Source organism: Microchirus variegatus (assembly GCF_963457635.1).
Source record: "Microchirus variegatus genome assembly, chromosome: 16".
NCBI classification, from domain to species: Eukaryota; Metazoa; Chordata; class Actinopteri; order Pleuronectiformes; family Soleidae; genus Microchirus; species Microchirus variegatus.
Window position 1 is genome coordinate 7,699,755 of NC_139817.1, and position 18,677 is coordinate 7,718,431.

An 18,677-nucleotide genomic window follows, 5' to 3' on the forward strand; every position below is an offset into this window, starting at 1 on the left:
GTTTCTTTTGTTTATTTAAAAAAAGGCAAAGGCTAAGTGGAAAAATATAATAAAATCATGAAGTGGTACCAATACCTCAAACAAAGGGCACCGATCACTGGTGTTACTTTGCTCACTCCTTTTTAATGACCATGACTCACAGTGTCCACAGACCAGCTGCCCATGAGCCCATGAGCTTTAGCTCCAACAACATACAACAGACATTTACAACCATCCACATGATATCATCCATTTACGTCTCATCTGGTTGATTGTGGAGTTTTATTGGGATATAATTCATATAATTAAGGATAGAGAGTGAGATAAGCAGCAATGAGTCATCTGCATATGTTATGTTTATTGATCATGTAGCCAAGAGAGAACATTACAAAGGTATACTGCACAGTCCAATATCTGTGTCATATCGCTGTGGGGTGGGAGAGTGAAATCCAATTTAAGACTGAAAGTATTTGACACCGTGTCAGAAAGATCCAGCAGCGCTCTTGTTAAAAGAAAACCCTATTCTGAAGTGTAAAAGTCAAGTTTCAGAGGAATCAGTATGTCATCACCCTCAACAAACAAGAAGAAACCCATCCGACAAGAAAGACTATCATATTTTATCACGCTGTCGGATTAGATTATCAATGGCAAACCAACCAAGATAAAAAGAAAAAAGGATTTTGTATCAAATCAAATGGAAAGGCTATAATATTTGCTCATTCTGTGTCCGTAATTATGTTTGTGCTGTTTAAATAATGTGGTAAAGCCTCAGAGTGTAGGTGAAAGTCTGCATCTGTGGTGTGTTTTTCCTTTCAGTTCAGACTGAAACGGAAAGTGTTGCTGAAATACATTTCTCAATTGGATTGTGGGTGGGCGGTGGCTGCGCTCCCAGTTATGGTTTATGGTTTAAACACGAAGGAAAAAACCCAGTCTGACATTTGCAGGGATTATTATTATTATTACAGTACCAATAACGCAGCCATGTGTTTCCATTAGAGCTGCAACTAACATCGTTTGGTCCATAAAATGTCAGAAAATGTTGATCAGTGTTTGTCAAACCTGGAAATGACGATGTTCTCGAACGTCTTGTTTTGTCCACAAACCAAAATGATTCAGTTTTTAATGATTTCTCCGTTATGTGGAGCAAAGAAACCATAAAATATTCACATTTAAGAAGCTAAAACGATCAGAAATCTGGTTTTAATCCTGAAAAGTGCTTCAAACCGATTAATCGATTATCAAAATAGTTTGACGATTGATTTAGTAATCGATCATCAATTCATCTATAGATTTCATGTATGTTTATATATTAATACATGCACAATGAGTAGTATAGTACACTCTTAGAAATAAGGGTTCCAAAAGGGTTCTTCTACAAGGGCTGAGGTTCTAGCTGGAACCATTTGCTTCTGGTTGCTTTTCAAGGGTTCTTGGTAACACTAATGGTTCCAGTAAGAACCATTTTGATCCAGAGAACCCTTTAAAACTCCTTTCCTGAATAAAGGATTTTAAAAAGGTTCTTGATGGAACCCTCCAAAAAAGGGTTCTCCTATGAGGACAAGCCGAAGAACCTTATGTGGTTCTACTTAGCACTTTTATTAAGTGTAGGGCTACCCTTTTGTTTTCTTATCCATATCTTTCTATGGAAGCTCAAGCTCCAAAATACAACTCTTATGACCTCTCGTAGCACCAAAACAAGCTCGATTACAACACTACACGGAGTATGACTCACAGCATGTGGTGTTTTATAGCATCACCAAGGAACCCGAGGATGACAAAGCACGCGCGGATAAAGGTCACAGTGAAACGACGAGGGCCATACCTACTCCAGCAGGTTTAGTCATGTCGCGTGTCATCGCGTGTTCCAGTGTCAGTGACGAACGTTAAAGCCACCACCGCTGCTGCTGCTGCTGCTCTTGAAAAACAATCAAAAGCTACAACACAATTAGACCTTTCACGTAATCGACAGCCGGGGCGTTTTCCGTGCACAGACAAGTCAAACTTGCAGGCTGCCACTCAGTTGGACGACTGCCCTTCTCCCAGAACACGAGCACGACGAGGGAATCGATTTATCGGATGGATGGCGTATCCACCTCCACTAACTGAGGAGCCAAACCAAACGACCCAATTCATTGTTCTATTAAATGGAAAAATACCCAATTCTCTAAGCTGAGAGAATATAAAATCAGGCATAAATATCTGCATGTTTTTGTCCATACACACATAACCAAAACAAACCTCTGCTGTTCTCAGCAGAGTGGAACACCCTCACAGCTATGTACATTATGTAATGCTGTCTGTCAACCACAGCAGGCAACACGCCTTTAACTCTCAGGCTTGTCTGCACATCATTAAATATGTCCTTGCACGCACCGCAATAACTCATCAGTCAACGTTCGGCGACGGCCAACGCACCGGCTAACTTTACCTTCTTACTGGGGGGGGGGGAGGACGCCGTGCGACGAGGTTGCGCGAATAAACTCGCACGGCGCAGGCAATTACCGAAGCACTGTGCGTTTCCAGACTCACGCTACAGCTGCTGCATGAACCGTGCTCTTTAATTGGACGACTGTCCTTGTCCCAGAAACCACGAAGTGTGTCCGCTTCCACTAGGCGACTGTAGGTGGCGTTATGTTATGTCCCCTTTCAGACAGTTTCCGAGTGGAACAACTTAAGCTGGCGGATAGTTGGTACCATGTCAGGCTCCGTTTCGTGTCTTTCTACCGATCATTAACTTTAGAATAATAACTAACCGTAGTCTGGATTTAGCCATGTTTTTCTCACTGTTTTCCTCTTCTTCTGTGTACTAGTTCCTTCTGTCATTTCTGGGTCAAAGCCCAGGGGCTAGAAATGAGGACTTGGACAGTTTGGGTCCAGTGGAACGTATACAGTAAATGCATTATGTAACAGTCATTTTGTAAAAAAATAAATGCATGTAAGATAGGTGGAAAATTCAATCACTGGATTTTTAATGTGTGCTCAGGGCCGGCCCTAGCCTTTATGGGGCCTTAGGTTGAATTAGATTTGAGGGGGTCCCTCGTCCCACCTTCAATAGCTGGTGCTGGACTATTTAACACTATGAATTGCATTAAAACCAAAAAAAGTGACCTGGTATTATATACTACAAAATAAATCAAATTCAGCGCAACACTACTCACTCTTCACATATCTAAATCTATCAAAAGATATCTTTAATATGGTTAAAAGGGTCTCACTAAAGTGTGTGAAATGTCTTTCTGATCATAAAGCAAATAATACTGTCAAGGTCAAGGTCAAATGTATTTAAATATCACTCTTAAAAACAACCCCTGTGGCCCCAAAGGGTTTTAAATGTTAAATTTAAAGTTAAAAGGAAGCAATAAAATACAGGAACCAACTTGGTACTCACCAAATGAAAATGAGTAAAAACACAGCAATGTAGACAGCAAATAAAAGTTAAATAATAATAATAATAACGATAATTAAAGCTGCAAGAAGCATTGTGTGGGCCCTTGCAGACGCATGCCGGGACCTGCGGGGGCGCTGCTGAGCCATTTTGCATTGTTTTTTCTCTTAAAATGTTCCACCAGTTCTGATGTGCGTGCCAATTTTCGTCCATTTTCATGCGCTTTTAAGGAGTCAAATTTGAGATTGTTTCGGAAAGGAAGGAAAACAGGTGTGTCCCCTTCACCACTGTGTGGGTGCTCAGACCCTAATTAAGAAAATAAGCAAATAAACAGGTTTTGTGCATTAAACAGCGATTAGTTATAGACTGTCACATATTTCACTCTCGCTTTACACCTTACAAACTTCAAAAAAACAAAGTTGTTCCCAATCACATATGATGACTTCATGTCCTACTTTAATCCAGGCAGATTATAAGTATGTTGTGTTTCACACTAAAAGAGAATAAGGTCTACTTTCAGAAGCAGAAACGTTTAAAATACAGAAAACAAGCTCTTTTTCTTTTCTTTTTTCTTTTTTTAAAGTATAACACTAAACCACAGCTGACAAGTGGAAAAGCTTGCAGTCATCTTTGACTCAGCTCTTTGAACACTGAGGTTAAAAAAAAAAAAAAACATGACTTAGAATGAGTTTTACCATCTGTGGAAAATTGCAAACAGTCAAACCAGGTTATAGATGTTGTTCTAATCTCGCAGGACTGACTAATGCTCTGCTGCCTGGACTCGGGGAGAAAATACAGTATAAATCAACGACTTCACAACTCCGGCTGCACACGCACACACACACACACACACACACACACACACACACACACACACACACACACACACACACACACACACAGTCCAGCAGTTTTTAAATGTGTGCACTTCAGAGCTGATTCAGAAGAAAGTTGTTCATGTTTATGTTCATCAGCTCCTTACCTTTATCAGACTGCATATGGTATCAGTATGATCGCCGTAAAAACCTTAAGTCTGGGAGTTATGGTCTCTTCGTTACGTCCTAAAAAAAACAAAGAAACAAACAAAGAAAAGATGGTAAAGCATCTTTTTTTTATGGCTATGGTCTGAAACAGCTTCAGTGAAGACATCGTAGTCGTGTTTTTAAGATTATGAGCTGAGAATATCAGCATTTCCAACTATATACCGACAGTTTATAGCTTTGTTCTCCAACTATAGCATCATCATTTTCACTTTTTAAGCATAATGAATAAACACTGCACTGATGTTGAATCCTAATCCTAACTATTTGTTTCTTTAACAAGTTCATGTCACAGTCTAAAGCGCATGTGTCAAACTCAAGGTCCGGGCTCAGATGTGGCCCGCCACGTCATTGTTTTTGTGGCCTGCGAGTGGTTAATTGGTCTTAAAAATCTAGTTATTTATCAATATGTTACCTTCATTTTACATTATATTTGGTTACATTTAGTTACATTAATTCTGTATGACTTACATGTTACATCTGGCCCTTTGAGGGTAACCATTGTGCTGATTTGGCCCTCAGTGAAAATGAGTTTGAAAACCCTGGTCTAAAGTGAATGAAAGTGCAAAAAATGTCTGTTTTGTTTTTAACAATTCTTTTTTTGGGTCGACTTTGTTGGACAAAAAAATTGCAGTTTCCCATAAATAATTATTATTAATTAAAAAAATAATAATAATTCAAAGAACACAGTCCAGTGAGTCATTTTTGTGACCTTGTGTTGTTTTAAAGCCTTTGTTTGGATTCGGCCAAATTATACAGACTTTCTGACAAAGGTAAAAATGAATGCTAGTTTTGGCAACAGACATCTGGTTTAGGGAAGTGGATAAAACAGTATGACCACATTATCACTCCATCCATACTCTAGAACTGTGCTCAATGATGTCTCCTAAACTGTGTCCTTTGCCTTTCTCTGACTGTGATGTTCCTGCAACTTTTGGTCTGGTTTCTATTTTCCCAACAGCTCTGCTCACAGAGGTCAAAGACACAAAGTCTGTCTCTGTAACGCATGAATTATTTTTTCTTTTTTTTCCCCTCGACCTTAAGCTCTGGGTGTTTTTGCACTGTTGCACAAAAGATCGATTACCAAAGCAACAACACCAAACAATCCCCCATACTGTCATTCCAGGTCCTCTATTATGAGCCTTTTGCTGTATTTCTTGTATTTTTGTGGCAATACATTTAAATTGACTGGAAAATAACATCAAATTATCATGAAATGGCTCTTAAATACAGAATTCCTGACTTTTATTCTCTCTGCACGCTGAGATATCAGCCTTTAAACATCGACCTTTGACCCTACTCCACAAAGAACTGCAGATTACGTCGCACCTATCATAACAACATTTGAATCAGAATTTGTATGTAATAGGCGTGATGTCGCCACTCGTCAGTCTGTATCTACAGGATTGGACGTGTGTCTCCATCCAGTGGCCACTGCCGTCGTTTGATTTTTTTTATTTATTTATATATTTAGCTTCCAATTTCTTCTCGGGGTAGAGACGTTCCAAGTCTGCATCAGCACATTTTCACAGGCGGAACATCAAAAAACATGTTGGAGCAGTGAGAACACGACCGAGCAGAAGGGATTGTTGTTTCCAAAAAGGAGTCTGGGTGTAACTGGGCCTGTCAGAGTGATTACATAAACATCTGATCACAGTTGTGTTATTTCATTAAACCAACATAATGGCATATTTTCAGCACCATTACCATTTTCCTTCTTTTTTCTTCTTGTAGTGCTCTTTTAATGGTCTGGCTTCTTTTATGGTTTAATGGCCCGAGACTAGAAGTGGAAAAAAACAAGTAAACAGAATCAACTCCTATCATGAACCTTGAATTTATCTTCTGTTTTTTACACAAACTTTCCAATGCTTTGCTCGCACGGAAAAAAGTATTAAAATCATTCCCCACTGGCTTAAGAGTCGTGATTATATCGGGATTATGATGACGTGAAAGCAGGAGTATTTTTGTTTCAATTCATAAAAATCAAATCAAACGTTGACGTCGTCCGTTTTCACCAAAATCCCAGAGGCCACAGCCAGAAAGGAGTGACCGACAATCCCCACAGCATTAACAGAGAACTGTGTTTCTGAATTATTCATCACCACATACATTGCTCTGGAGAGCGAGATAGAGATAGAGTGCAGGACCAAGGCTTTAAAACACGTCAAAGTCACCTCAATAGTATTCACACGTCCCCCTTTAGTGTGTTTGGATAACATCGTATTTTTGATGATGATGCACTTGAGTTTAATATAACAAATGACACAAAAATGCTTCACTTAAACCAAAATGAATCAGTATTTTGTGCACTTAGATATATTAAGTAGAAAATTATGTATAAACTCAATATTTTATTTGCAAAAGAGGGTTTTTTTGGGGGGGGGTATGAAAGAAAATTTGACTTTTCTGCATTTATCAAGTTAACTCATAAACTTATATACGAGTTATAATCCGCTGATTCATGAAAAGTAATCAGACGACGCTGGTGGCGAAAAATTCAGCCCCGGGGAAAAAAGGACAAGATTAATTAATCGGCCAATGACTCGGTCTACTTGTGGAATTATTATAAGAAATTGTAATTAAAACTTGTTCTACACTTTAAGTTTAAGTTTAAGACGCGCACATGCTGTGGTTACACCAGTGTCGGTCACCAAGGATGATTATAAACCTCATCAGTCCAATCTAAAGGGATGATTTTTCAGATACACAGCGGGGGCTCGTCAACCCCACAACAACAACAACAACAACAACAACAACAAGTGCTGAAGGTGGCAACATCTCTGATCAAAGACACAACACACACAAAAACAGCTTTAAAGGGGCCATATTATCCCCTATTTTTCCAAGTTAAACTACTTCTCTGGTGTCCTAATGAACATGTCTGTGACATGCTTTGGTCAAAATACCTTAAGGATGAAGCACCACAGCAGTTCAATCACTCTGCCAAAACAGCCCTGTTCAGAACGCTCAGTTTAGTAGTATCTCTTTAGGTCCACCTTAAAGGTCTACCTTAAAAATAAATCAAACGAAACTTAATGGACAGGAAATGACATCACACACAGAGGCTACTGGGAGCTAACAGCAGTTAGCATTTGGAAAAGTGATCATTTGCAGGCTCTAGCAGGCACATTGCCGTCATATATAACATGTATCCACTGGACATATAAATCCTCTGAGGCTGGACGTTTGTGTAGAACTCTGTGCTGCACATAGCAGCCAAGAATAGAACTTTTCACGGACTTGCAGTTTTCGGACACTGTTGCCATTCGCCAGCACTCTTGCGTGTTTTACGGACAAAGCGGAGCTCCGCAAGACAATAATTCCAGGAATTTAGCGCATTGTGACGTCCGAATGAGTGCGAAAGTCAACATCGCTTGTTTTATCTCCTGTATTTAGACTGAGGAGGACCACAAAAACATGACTGAGTCTTTTTTCACACTTTGCCGACTAATAAGACCTCCAGAGTCCCAAAGATAAGGATTTAAATGATTAAAAAGTTGATTTTGTATAATATGTCCCCGTTAATGTCGAGGGGAAGACACACAGGGAAACAAAACAGAGTGTAAGATGCAGAGGGATGACCCATATGTGATGAGACGTGCGAGGGCAGGCAGCTGAGGTAAGAGGTGGAAAAGACATGACAGGAAAGAGGAGAACAAACACTGGCACAGGAGGAGGAGGAGGAGATGTGGTTCACTGGGGGAAAGGGGAAAACATTGGGAACTATAGTTGACTTTTCAGCTGCCAGAGGAGGAGTGGGAGTAAACGTCTGAGAACATGACTGCCAGTGGAAAATGTCAGCGTAACCTTTGGGTTATAGTGTTCATATACTGCAGTCTATACGCTCCACGGGCTGCAGATTGCTCTTTCTTTCCCTCCTCCTGAAAAGACACCGCTTTACAGCATCGAATGTCACTATTTAATCCTATTTAACCGCCCAGTTTTAAGGTTCTTTCTTTATCTGTTCCGGATTCATTTTGGGGAAAATGCAAAGTTGCTGTCCGGTGGGATTTCAAGAGTGATGCTTTTACTTTTTTTTTTTAGACTAATTAAATGGCTGTGCCAATTTCTGCAATTTTTTTTCAAAAAGAAAATTAGCATCGACCAATTATTATAATTGGATGGATACAAACCTGATTTCCATAAAAGTTGGGACACTTGGGTTAAAAAGTAATGAATCTGTAATTTGGAAGATAAAAGAAGAAAGATTTCCAATTAGCAATGTTTTCACTGACAGACGGTGACTCTGGACCTGTTTTGCCATGTTTTGACGTTGTCTTTTAAAGGGCAGTCGAAAAAAGACCGAAAAAATAAAGAAACGCTTGTTTCTAACAGTTAAATACAGGTGAAAATCAGAGAAAACAACGCGTATTAAAGTTGTCATATTTCAAGAACGCTTGATAATACAGATATCATTTTTTTGTTTGTTTGAGAGCGTCAGGAGGCTTCCAGGAACTCCCACATTTACATTTGTAAAAAACGGGTGTGAATTGACAGAGAAATTACCGTTTTTAAAACGTTAAAAACAACCATAGCAACGAATTATGTACAATTGTCTGTGTAGGCAATACTTAAATCTTAAAAGGTTCCAAAAGCAAGTACAAAACTTAAACTTTGATTTAGGTGAAAAAAGTCTCAAGTCTTGTACAACCACGTTTCTACGTCAAAATTTCGACGACACTGTGAGGCTCCACAGTGAGCTGGGCTGTCATCGTGGTTTCCCATTCATGCGTATGTGGAAATTATTCGCAGTTTTTTTTGCGATTTTTGACGCCATGGTTCCTGAAGCCCAGAAATAATTTAGTTCTTCATCGTTTTGCGTATTCAGCTTCCACTTCAAGACTCAGGCTCTGGCTAGTTTGTCCATTTAGGCTCCTGTAGAAACAGGGCAGCACAAATTGGCCGACTTCTTCCTAACCCTGAAAAACAATAAAGCTTAACCTCCTTCTAAATGTAACACACTGAACATCCTTCTTCTTCTTTTTTTCCTCCTTCTTCCTCCTCCAGATGACAAGAACCCGTGTCATCTAGCAGAGGCTCCTGGTCCGTGTCGCGGCCTGGTGAAGCGCTACCTCTTTGACAGCAGGAGTCAGCAGTGCCGGCCTTTCTTTTATGGCGGCTGCTTTGGAAACGCCAACAACTTTAGGAGCATGGCGGAGTGCCAGGCCAAATGTCAGAACCCAGGTGGGCCACGTTGAACTATTGACTTTTGTTTTGTTTAACTGTAAAAGGCTGGGAAACGTCCGAGCTGTCATGGCGGAGGCGGCGGCACTGTTCTGTGCACATAAATATAGAAGGCTCTTTTGTTCAGCCACTGTGAATGATGTCGGCATTTGGTGGGAATGGACTGTATGCACTGGTCTGATACCTCACTTAAAGGTACAGTGTGTAAAAACAGCTGCAGTGACACAGCATTGGTAATATATGTTTCTGTAATGGGTGAAGTTTTAGATGCGCCCTCAAAAAAAAATCACATTAACACACCTAGAGCACCAAATTGCGCTCATAAAAAATGACGCTATAAAAATGTTTGTTGTTTTTTTATCTTTATTTTTTAAAAGTCCTCATCATACATAAGAAACATGAATGAATTTGTGAAAAGTTTTTAACCCTTTAATTGCTAAGTTTTGCATCAAAAATACTGATCAACGTTATTTACAATAGACTAAAAAAAGAAAAAATATATATATACATATGCAAATATACACATTTATACATATGCATATATACACATAAATGCATATACACATATACATATATACACATATATACATATATGCTTATATACATATACATATTAAATAAGGTTTTGAATGAGTTCTAAAATATTTATCTATATATATTTATTTATCTATTTATCTATTTATATATCTTCTTTTTTAACCCTTTAACACCGAGCGTATCGCAGATGACACGTTAGCTTTGCTGCAATTCCGCGGCGGTTTGCGCTATTGGAAAAAAATCTAGACAAATGTTATTATAAATATGTTTTATACTGTTCATATTTCACACAAAATCTGGTGTACATGTACAACTACAGTTTAACATCCAGTAAGTTGTAAATAACTGCCAGATATTGGAAGTTATTCTGGACAAATGGACAAAAGCACTTGTCACAGGACATTTTCTGGTCCTTTTATGGTTAAAATAAGCAAAAATGTATTTGTTAAGGAGTCTAACGAAGTTACAGGTGTATTTGTGATGTCACAACTCCACAACACTAGTCATTTAAATGCCCCCATTTTTCACCTCATAGTTCACTCACTCATGGGTAAACTGGCCACTTTTATTGTGAAGGAGACTTAGCAGAGAACACATCTTCAGCTCCGTCTAACAGCATTTATATTTGTAATCTGGTCCATATTTGCTTTGTTAGTTCTATAAATTTGAGCAAACAGAAATAATGACTTTCCCCCCTGCCTTTACCTCGCGGCGGTGTCGTTTCCGTCTGTCCTCGTGGAGGACGCCGCTGCTGACGGACGACGGGGGATCACAGCTGCTGCTGCTGCTGCTCAACAAGTGCAAACTCATTCCCACAGCAGCGGCAAATACGACTTCTACCTTTAGAAAATTAAGCTTTCTGATGAATTGAAGCTCACCGTGAAATCGCACTGCATATTGATTGAGCGTTTAAATCACGTTAAAGTGACCAAAGCGCACTCCATTACCAGCACTCGGGAGCCACTTATACTTAAAATTGTCAAAGAAAATAAGGGGCGAGTTGCTCGACCGTGGCTAAATCTGCTGTGGTGAAAATCGATGGGATGTGGACGACATTATTATTATTATTATTATTATTGTTGTTGTTGTGTTGATGGATTTTCAGATAGACGACTCTATTTGTTTCCAGACTGCGACTAATGAAATTAAACTTTAATTATGACTGATGACAGGGACTTGCAGCAATGAGATGAGGTCTAAATTAAAAAGGTGATGTAATTTACACATTCATACCTCCTCAAATCTTTTATTTTCTGATTGTCCATGCAGTGTCCGTCACCACTGAGGCCCCAGAGCTGCTCACACTGCCTGTTAGAGGAGCTTCTGTCCAGCCAACCATCACTGGTAAGACTGAAAGGACGCTAATAACACACAACATGGTCATATTCGGACTTATTTTTCCTTGTTAAGGCCGTATGTTTGCAAAAACATCATTCAATTAATGATCATCATAATAATAATAATAATAGTAAAAGATGAGTAGAGCTTGTGCAGATTTTGTCAAAGCAGGACTGTTTATACAGTTAAATAATGTTTTATTCCTTCAGATTAGAGACAAAAAACAAACAAAAATATGACTGATTTCTAATGTTTCCTCGTGTTTCTCAGGGGAACTGGTCGTAATCCAGCCTCTCGTGCAACAAATGAACAACAGCGACGAAGTGACTGAAGGTAAGAAACGTTGACGCTGACGTTCACACTTAACCTGAAGCTGAACAAAAGACTTCTGGGACGATTTAACCTCAGGGAAACGTCATCAGCATCATTCAAAACTTCAAAACACACACACACACACACACACATCAACTCTAAGGATAGGAGGATAAACAATTTAAATGGTGCAATCCCGAATAATTGAAGAATGATGATGTTTAGCTTACTAAAATAAAATCCTATAGTCATTTATATTAAAGTGCCACAAGGGGGAGCCTGCATCTTTACACTTTTTATCTTTTCATCAAAACAAAGTGTTTTAGAGCTGTTTTAAGGATTGAAAGGATAGTAAATACAAGTATGTATATAAGTATGTATATATATATATATATATATATATATATATATATAGAATAATCTTGTAAAAAGTGACTTCAACTTCTCACAAAAGCCATTTTCTGTTGAGATACTTTTACTCAACTTTTGATGCTGATCATCAAACCTTTGAGATGAATAATCATCATTAAATCAAGCATCATGTCTTCAGAGTGAGCAGCAAGGAGTCCATGATGATTTATGAGATGCTTAAACCTTTATCCATTCATTTATAAACCCAGGCGTTCGCCGTCAGTAACTTTTTATTGAATAGAAGAAGAAGAAAAGGTGCATTCTTGCATAAACGGCAGACAGCTGGCAAAAAAAAAGGCTAAAAAGGCAACAGACAGAACCAAAGTGCGACAGTCTCTCCTCCTCACAGGCCATTTGTCGCATATTACCGCTCTGTAATGATGGTGCGTTCACACTGAGGAAGCATCATGTACATCATGGCTCTCGTTATTCTGAAGCCTGTGTTTCCTCAAAAACTAAATGTCACATATGCAGAGGGGAGGATTCAGGATGTGTTAGCCTCCACCTCCTCCTCACCTATTTCTGTAGTGTGTTTCTGTGACTGGGGATTTCTGTTATGTCACAAAGTAATATTATAATAATAAGGTTTTATTGAAGTCAGTGCTTCTTCACCATAAAATAGGCGATTTCACTTAGGGCTGCCAGTTGTGACAGGGTAAGAAATCATTAAGGAAAAACTGATATGAGCCTCACAACAAACCTAATAACCTAGTCTACAATGTCTTAAGGATACATTTGCTGCTTCATCCTGCAGTTTTATAGAGATTAAATAAGTCATGATGAGTAAATAACATTTGGTAATGATTCATGCCACTAATAAATATCAGTTGTTTTCACTGCTGAGCTGCATTTCAGCCTATTATTATTGACTGTCAGCATACAGTGACATCTTGTGGTTATATGATGAATTACACTTTGAGTGACACTGGCTGTAGTAACATTAAAAAACTACCATAACTCTGCTTTATTTATTATAATCTAGTCCAATCCTTAGCCTTCTTACTTATACTATCCCTGTTATAATTTATAATCTAAAACTGAATCTTTTTTGTTGTGGATGATGCATTTTCATACTATTTTAGATTTGTTTTTCAGGATGCATTTATTTCTTAGAATTTTTTATGGGTTTAAACTATTCACAGTTTGAGTAATGTGACACAATTGTAAAATAGTCATACTGTATAAACTCCATTTTACAGTATCTCACCACCTTATTGGTGATATGAGTTTTGTAATATTATCACTACTTTTGTCTCATTTAAACCCCATCAATGTCTAAGCTCAATAATAGAGTCGATTGTGAGGCCTTTCCTTCATGACCTCTCATATTAAGCCAAACCAGAGTATTATAAAGGTTAAAAACTGCCCAAATTAGGTTTGGTTTAACTTACTAACAGCTGGACTGCCATTCTTAAGTGTTGTATAACACAGGGACATTATTTTTATTACGTGCTTGCTGTCTTCTCTACTTGCCTCGACTCTTTATATCATAGATAACTCCAGTATTATAACCAGCTCTGTGAGTCAAGCGCACTCAGTCTGGTTTCCTGGCAACAGCAGCTGCATTTGGTACACTTTCATCGACAAAGCCATCATGCTGGGAAAACTCCCCTCTCTCTCTAAGTATATGTATGTATATGTGTGTATATGTGTGTATATGTATGTGTATATATATACACACACACACACACACACACACATACATACATAGTCACATATATACATATATGTATGTATATGTGTGTGTATATTATATCTATATATCTATACTGTATACACATATATACATATATATGTGTATATATATATATATATATGTGTGTATATATGTACATATATATACATATATATGTAAATATATACACATATATACATATATATATGTATGTATATATGTACATATATATGTAAATATATACACATATATACATATATATGTATATATGTACATATATATATGTATATATGTACATATAAACATATATATGTACATATATACATATATATGTATATATGTACATATATACATATGTGTGTATATATGTTCATATATATACATATATATATGTAAATATATACACATATATACATATATATGTACATATATGTATATATTTATGTACATATATATGTGTACATATATACACACACATATATACATATATGTATATATATATATATATATATACATACATACATATGTATATATATGTACATATATACACACACATATGTGCATATATGTTTATATCTGTACATATATACACACATATACATATATATCTATATAGATATACACATATATGCACATAAAATAAATTTAAAAAAATAATACATATATAAAAATATATTTATTAAAAAAAGATATACAATTAAATAATGAGCAGGTCTAATAAGTCTCCTACAGCTCTTGTAGTTTTCAATCAGAACTATTTTTTATATTAATATTATGTATATTGTGTAAATTAACACCAACGTGATCCAACATTATTGTACAGTGATGTGCTAACTTTGCTTAACTCCGGTTTAAACCCTTGTCGTCTGTCAGAGGTGAAGCCTAAAGGAGTGTGCTTCAGTGCCGTGGACAGAGGAACGTGTCACGGTGCCGACAAGAGGTTCGCGTACAACCCCGTGACCAAGCGGTGCCAGATGTTTCACTACAGCGGATGCGGGGGAAACGAGAATAACTTCACGTCCCGGAAGCACTGCATCAGAAAGTGCATCAGGAGGAGGAAGGGTGCGTTTGTTTTAGCCACGATTATCTCAATTACTGTGATTTATGATGAGATGAAGGAGGGGAAAAAGTCAATAATTTTTTGTTGCTCTGCTTTGTTGCAGCTCACGGGAGAATGATGATCCGAATAAAGCGGAAAAACATCGGCAACATCGTCCAACGCTCACTCTGAACACTGAGTCACTGTATTTATGTCCATATTTTATTTCCAGCTTTACTTGCATTGGTTTTTTGCATTTTTTGTATCGCGTGTGTGAGGAATTAATTCTCCCTGTTGTCTAATTTTACTCTGTAGTGACTGAATCATTAGCCACGCCGTCTCAATATCCCACTGACAAAAGACATAATTATGTTTTGCTGATTGTCTCATATTATAGCAGCTCTCCACACGCATGTTTTGCATATCTACTATTTTCTATTTTGTACAAATATCTTATGTCTATATTAATTTTTGCAGCTGCAGAGCTGACCTTTAAAAAAACAAAAACAAAGTTACACTGATGACTTTTGTTTAGCAGCTCCTCTGCTGCATATCGACGACGCATTTACTTTCACTGATGCTTTTCCGCAGTGGTGTTTGTTTAAACGCTGCCATTGTTCATCAATGGGGGAGGGGGGGGGGGCATTAGCATTAGCAGATTAAAGTGGTGGATTGGTTTTCGTGGAGGAATCGATGACAACAACAACAACAACAGCAGCAGCGAGTCGCTCTCAAACAAACACATTGATCGAGAGGGATCGCGTCCTCGTCCGTATCTGCTAATCAATGCAAACAAGGTAACGACCACTTTAGTCGTGTCAAATTAGGACTAATTGGGCCGTGATGGACTTTCTGTGTGTGTTCCCTTTGAATTCAATACGTGCAGCTTTATAAATACATCATTATGGTGTTGTTGTGGAGGACAAACAGAAGGGGGCAGTGTCGTCTAAGGTAGATTTTCAGCACGGGTTCGTCTGGGACTGGGTTTGCTTTTCTGTCTTGTTTTTACGACTGTAAATGAACTAAATGTGTCTGATTTTATACAATAAAGTTTCATTGTTTCCCGTCAGTCTTTCTTTACGTTGTGTATTCTTCTTTTTCATCGGTCTTTTGTGCAGTGTAAGTGCAGAATAAGGTAAAACAAACTTGGTCTTTAGAGACGTGGGGGATTTGTGAATATTCAGAATAGTTGGTGAGTTATTAGAAGAAGAAAAAAAGTACACATTATATACCACACTAGGCGCCTGTTCAGTTCAAATTATTTCCACAAGGGGGCAGTGTAACATTGGCTGCAGAAAATTATAGTATTGATTTAGTATAGAGTATAAAACTGTAATAAATAGAGGACAAACCAGTGTGTCTGTGAGCAGTATAACTTAGAAAACAATTATTTTTGATGACACTTTCTGTGGAAGTTGTTGGTGGAAAGGGATTTTGTGTTATTGGATTTTTTTTTTTTAATCAATAACTGCCATTAAATGTCACTAATTGCTTGGAAAAAATCATGTAAATGTGCCTCATTTTGGTCTGTGACATGACACTTAGATGAACCAAAATAAATAGATACTAAGGTATGCACATCAGCAGGGGGGGTTGAGTCAATAAAATATGTATATATTAAATAAATATATCAAAGTAGGTGCACAGATGCAAGGTTTTCACTGCTTTTCTGAGGCTGCAGAATTAGGATTATTTATTTTTGCACCAATTTGTGTTAGATAACCTGTCCTTATTAATGGTCCTTATTGCTGCAGGATCTAAAACAAGAGGATGGGTTTGATACTTTTGAGTGTGTATGTGGCACAGGCACTAATAAATAAATAAACAAACAAACAAACAAAAGCTGCATGATGCAAACATCCACACAAGACACAAGAGTTCATGCTCAGCAGGAGATTTGACCCCGAGTGTGCATTTCCCTGCATGAAGAACAGCATAAACCTGCTGCTGCTGCTGCTGTGGAGTCTTGTGGCAACTCGGGTCCTCAGCTGTGGGCTCTACACTGTACAGTGTGATGTAACAGGAAGTAGTGGGTTGCCTTCCAACGTCAACCTGACAGCAGTGTGTGTGTATGTGTGTGTCTGTGTGTGTGCGCTGAGCTCAGTGAGCGCCGGGGATCCGCAGTGTGCGCTGCTCTGTGCCGGAGCCGAGGACGCGCGACACTTTGTGGACACGGTGGCTGGATTTGATCACGGTCTCGAGAAAGAGTTCGCTGCTTCTTTTGGATTGTAACTCTGCGGCTCGGTGAGTTGAACGTGTTGTTGTTGTTGTCCCTTGTGCGCATTTCGCGGTGTTTGCGTTATTCGTGTGCCGTATCAGCGCAGACGGAGCGCGGAGTTGACGGCGCATTCTCCGCATCGCTGTGTCTTTATCGAGGTGAATTCAGCGGCGTCTGCGAGGAGAACTCAGCCCCAGGAATGTGCACTCACAGAATCTGCCGCTGCTGCTGCTGCTGCTGCTGCTGTGATCCATCCATAATAAGCAGCAGAGACAGCATCCATAACTGCCTGCACTTAATGCACATAGCGGATGGAGTGATGCGGCATTTGTGCGTTTTTTTTTAAATGGGAATTAAAAAACAAAGCATCCATCCACGTGAACGCGCAGATTATGTATGTGGTTATTATTATTAAAAGATTGGTTTCTAACATCAGTGCATTCATGGAGGCTCAGCTGCTGTGTCCACCTGACTCCACATCCATCCTTTAGATCCATAGATTAATAATCTCAGATTGGAGGTTGACTCTGCTTTTTTTTTTTTTTTTTTTATCAAAAGTAGTGGTCACCGTTTGCTGCTCAACCATCTGCATGGTTACGTAAGCAGCACATTTGGACAAGCTGGAAGTTTGTGGGCTGGACAGTGAAAGCCTGAAAATAGTGAAGGATGGTGGTGATGTAGGTGTAGGAGGAGGAGGAGGAAGTGATGCTGATGATGACTGTGTGAGGAAAGACGCACCAGCGTCATTACAGAAGAGTTTAAGTTCCAGTCAACACATCACATCTGATAACAGGGCCGTCCCTTGCTATTCTGCCACCCATGGGCAAGACTGCCACCCTGGGGGGGGGGGGGCACTGTATCCCAAAAGGATCACCTCAATGGTTTTGATTTGAACACTCTTGCAATCCATCCTCGGCACAGATTATCTGACGACGTCTGATCTACAGCAGCTTCAGGTTGTTGTTGTTTTTTACACTAAACAACATTCAAAGTTAATGCTACAATATTCCATTAGTTAATAAGTCTTATTTCATGTTATAGCAGCAGCTTTGATTCACTTGTGCACGCGCAGACACATAAACCGACATCAGACACATCTGCACAGTCAGACTAATTAAAAACACAACCGTGTTCTCTCGCAAACAGACGCGACGTCAGTGTGCGTAATTCCAATAGCTGGATCTGATCGGATGTGTCCGAAGCATCCAGGAAACTTTTTTTTAACGTCAGGTGTGAACAGCTGAATATTTGAGCATTTATAGCCAAACTATAACGTGAGGACGTACAGCAAATTCAAAGTAGTCGCCAATAATATATCCAGTTACTTATTAATAAATCATTACAGCCCTACTGTACACAGGGGAAGTGGAGACGGCCTCCCAATCTCCCCACAATAAGCCACTGAACCATCACAATGACTCCAAAGCTGTTAAATTAGGGTAAAAACCCTGCTTATTCCTGCTTTAATCCCAGCCAGTAAGCCTAGTAAAACTGGGTGTGCCAAATTATTCATTCAGTGTCTGAAAACAACAAACGTTTTACGATGATCTACTCTTTGT

General features: G+C 38.7%; 2 protein-coding genes across 3 annotated transcripts in view; both read left to right on the forward strand.

The window, feature by feature from the left end:
- tfpia (tissue factor pathway inhibitor a) overlaps positions 1–15,945 on the forward strand; it is a 41,086-nt gene extending 25,141 nt beyond the window's left edge. For both annotated transcript variants that reach the window (XM_083903118.1, XM_083903119.1), the window contains exons 3-7: positions 9,412–9,588; positions 11,395–11,469; positions 11,734–11,796; positions 14,735–14,923; positions 15,025–15,945. In XM_083903118.1, coding sequence (XP_083759244.1) covers positions 9,412–9,588; positions 11,395–11,469; positions 11,734–11,796; positions 14,735–14,923; positions 15,025–15,092 — 572 coding nt within the window. In that variant the 3' untranslated portion in view covers positions 15,093–15,945. The remainder of the gene's footprint in view (positions 1–9,411; positions 9,589–11,394; positions 11,470–11,733; positions 11,797–14,734; positions 14,924–15,024) is intronic.
- A 1,071-nt stretch (positions 15,946–17,016) lies between these two features.
- The window catches only part of calcrla (calcitonin receptor-like a), a 28,123-nt gene continuing 26,462 nt past the window's right edge, over positions 17,017–18,677 (forward strand). Inside the window, exon 1 of the mRNA XM_083903112.1 lies at positions 17,017–17,144. The gene's annotated coding sequence lies outside the window, so the exon portion shown is untranslated. The remainder of the gene's footprint in view (positions 17,145–18,677) is intronic.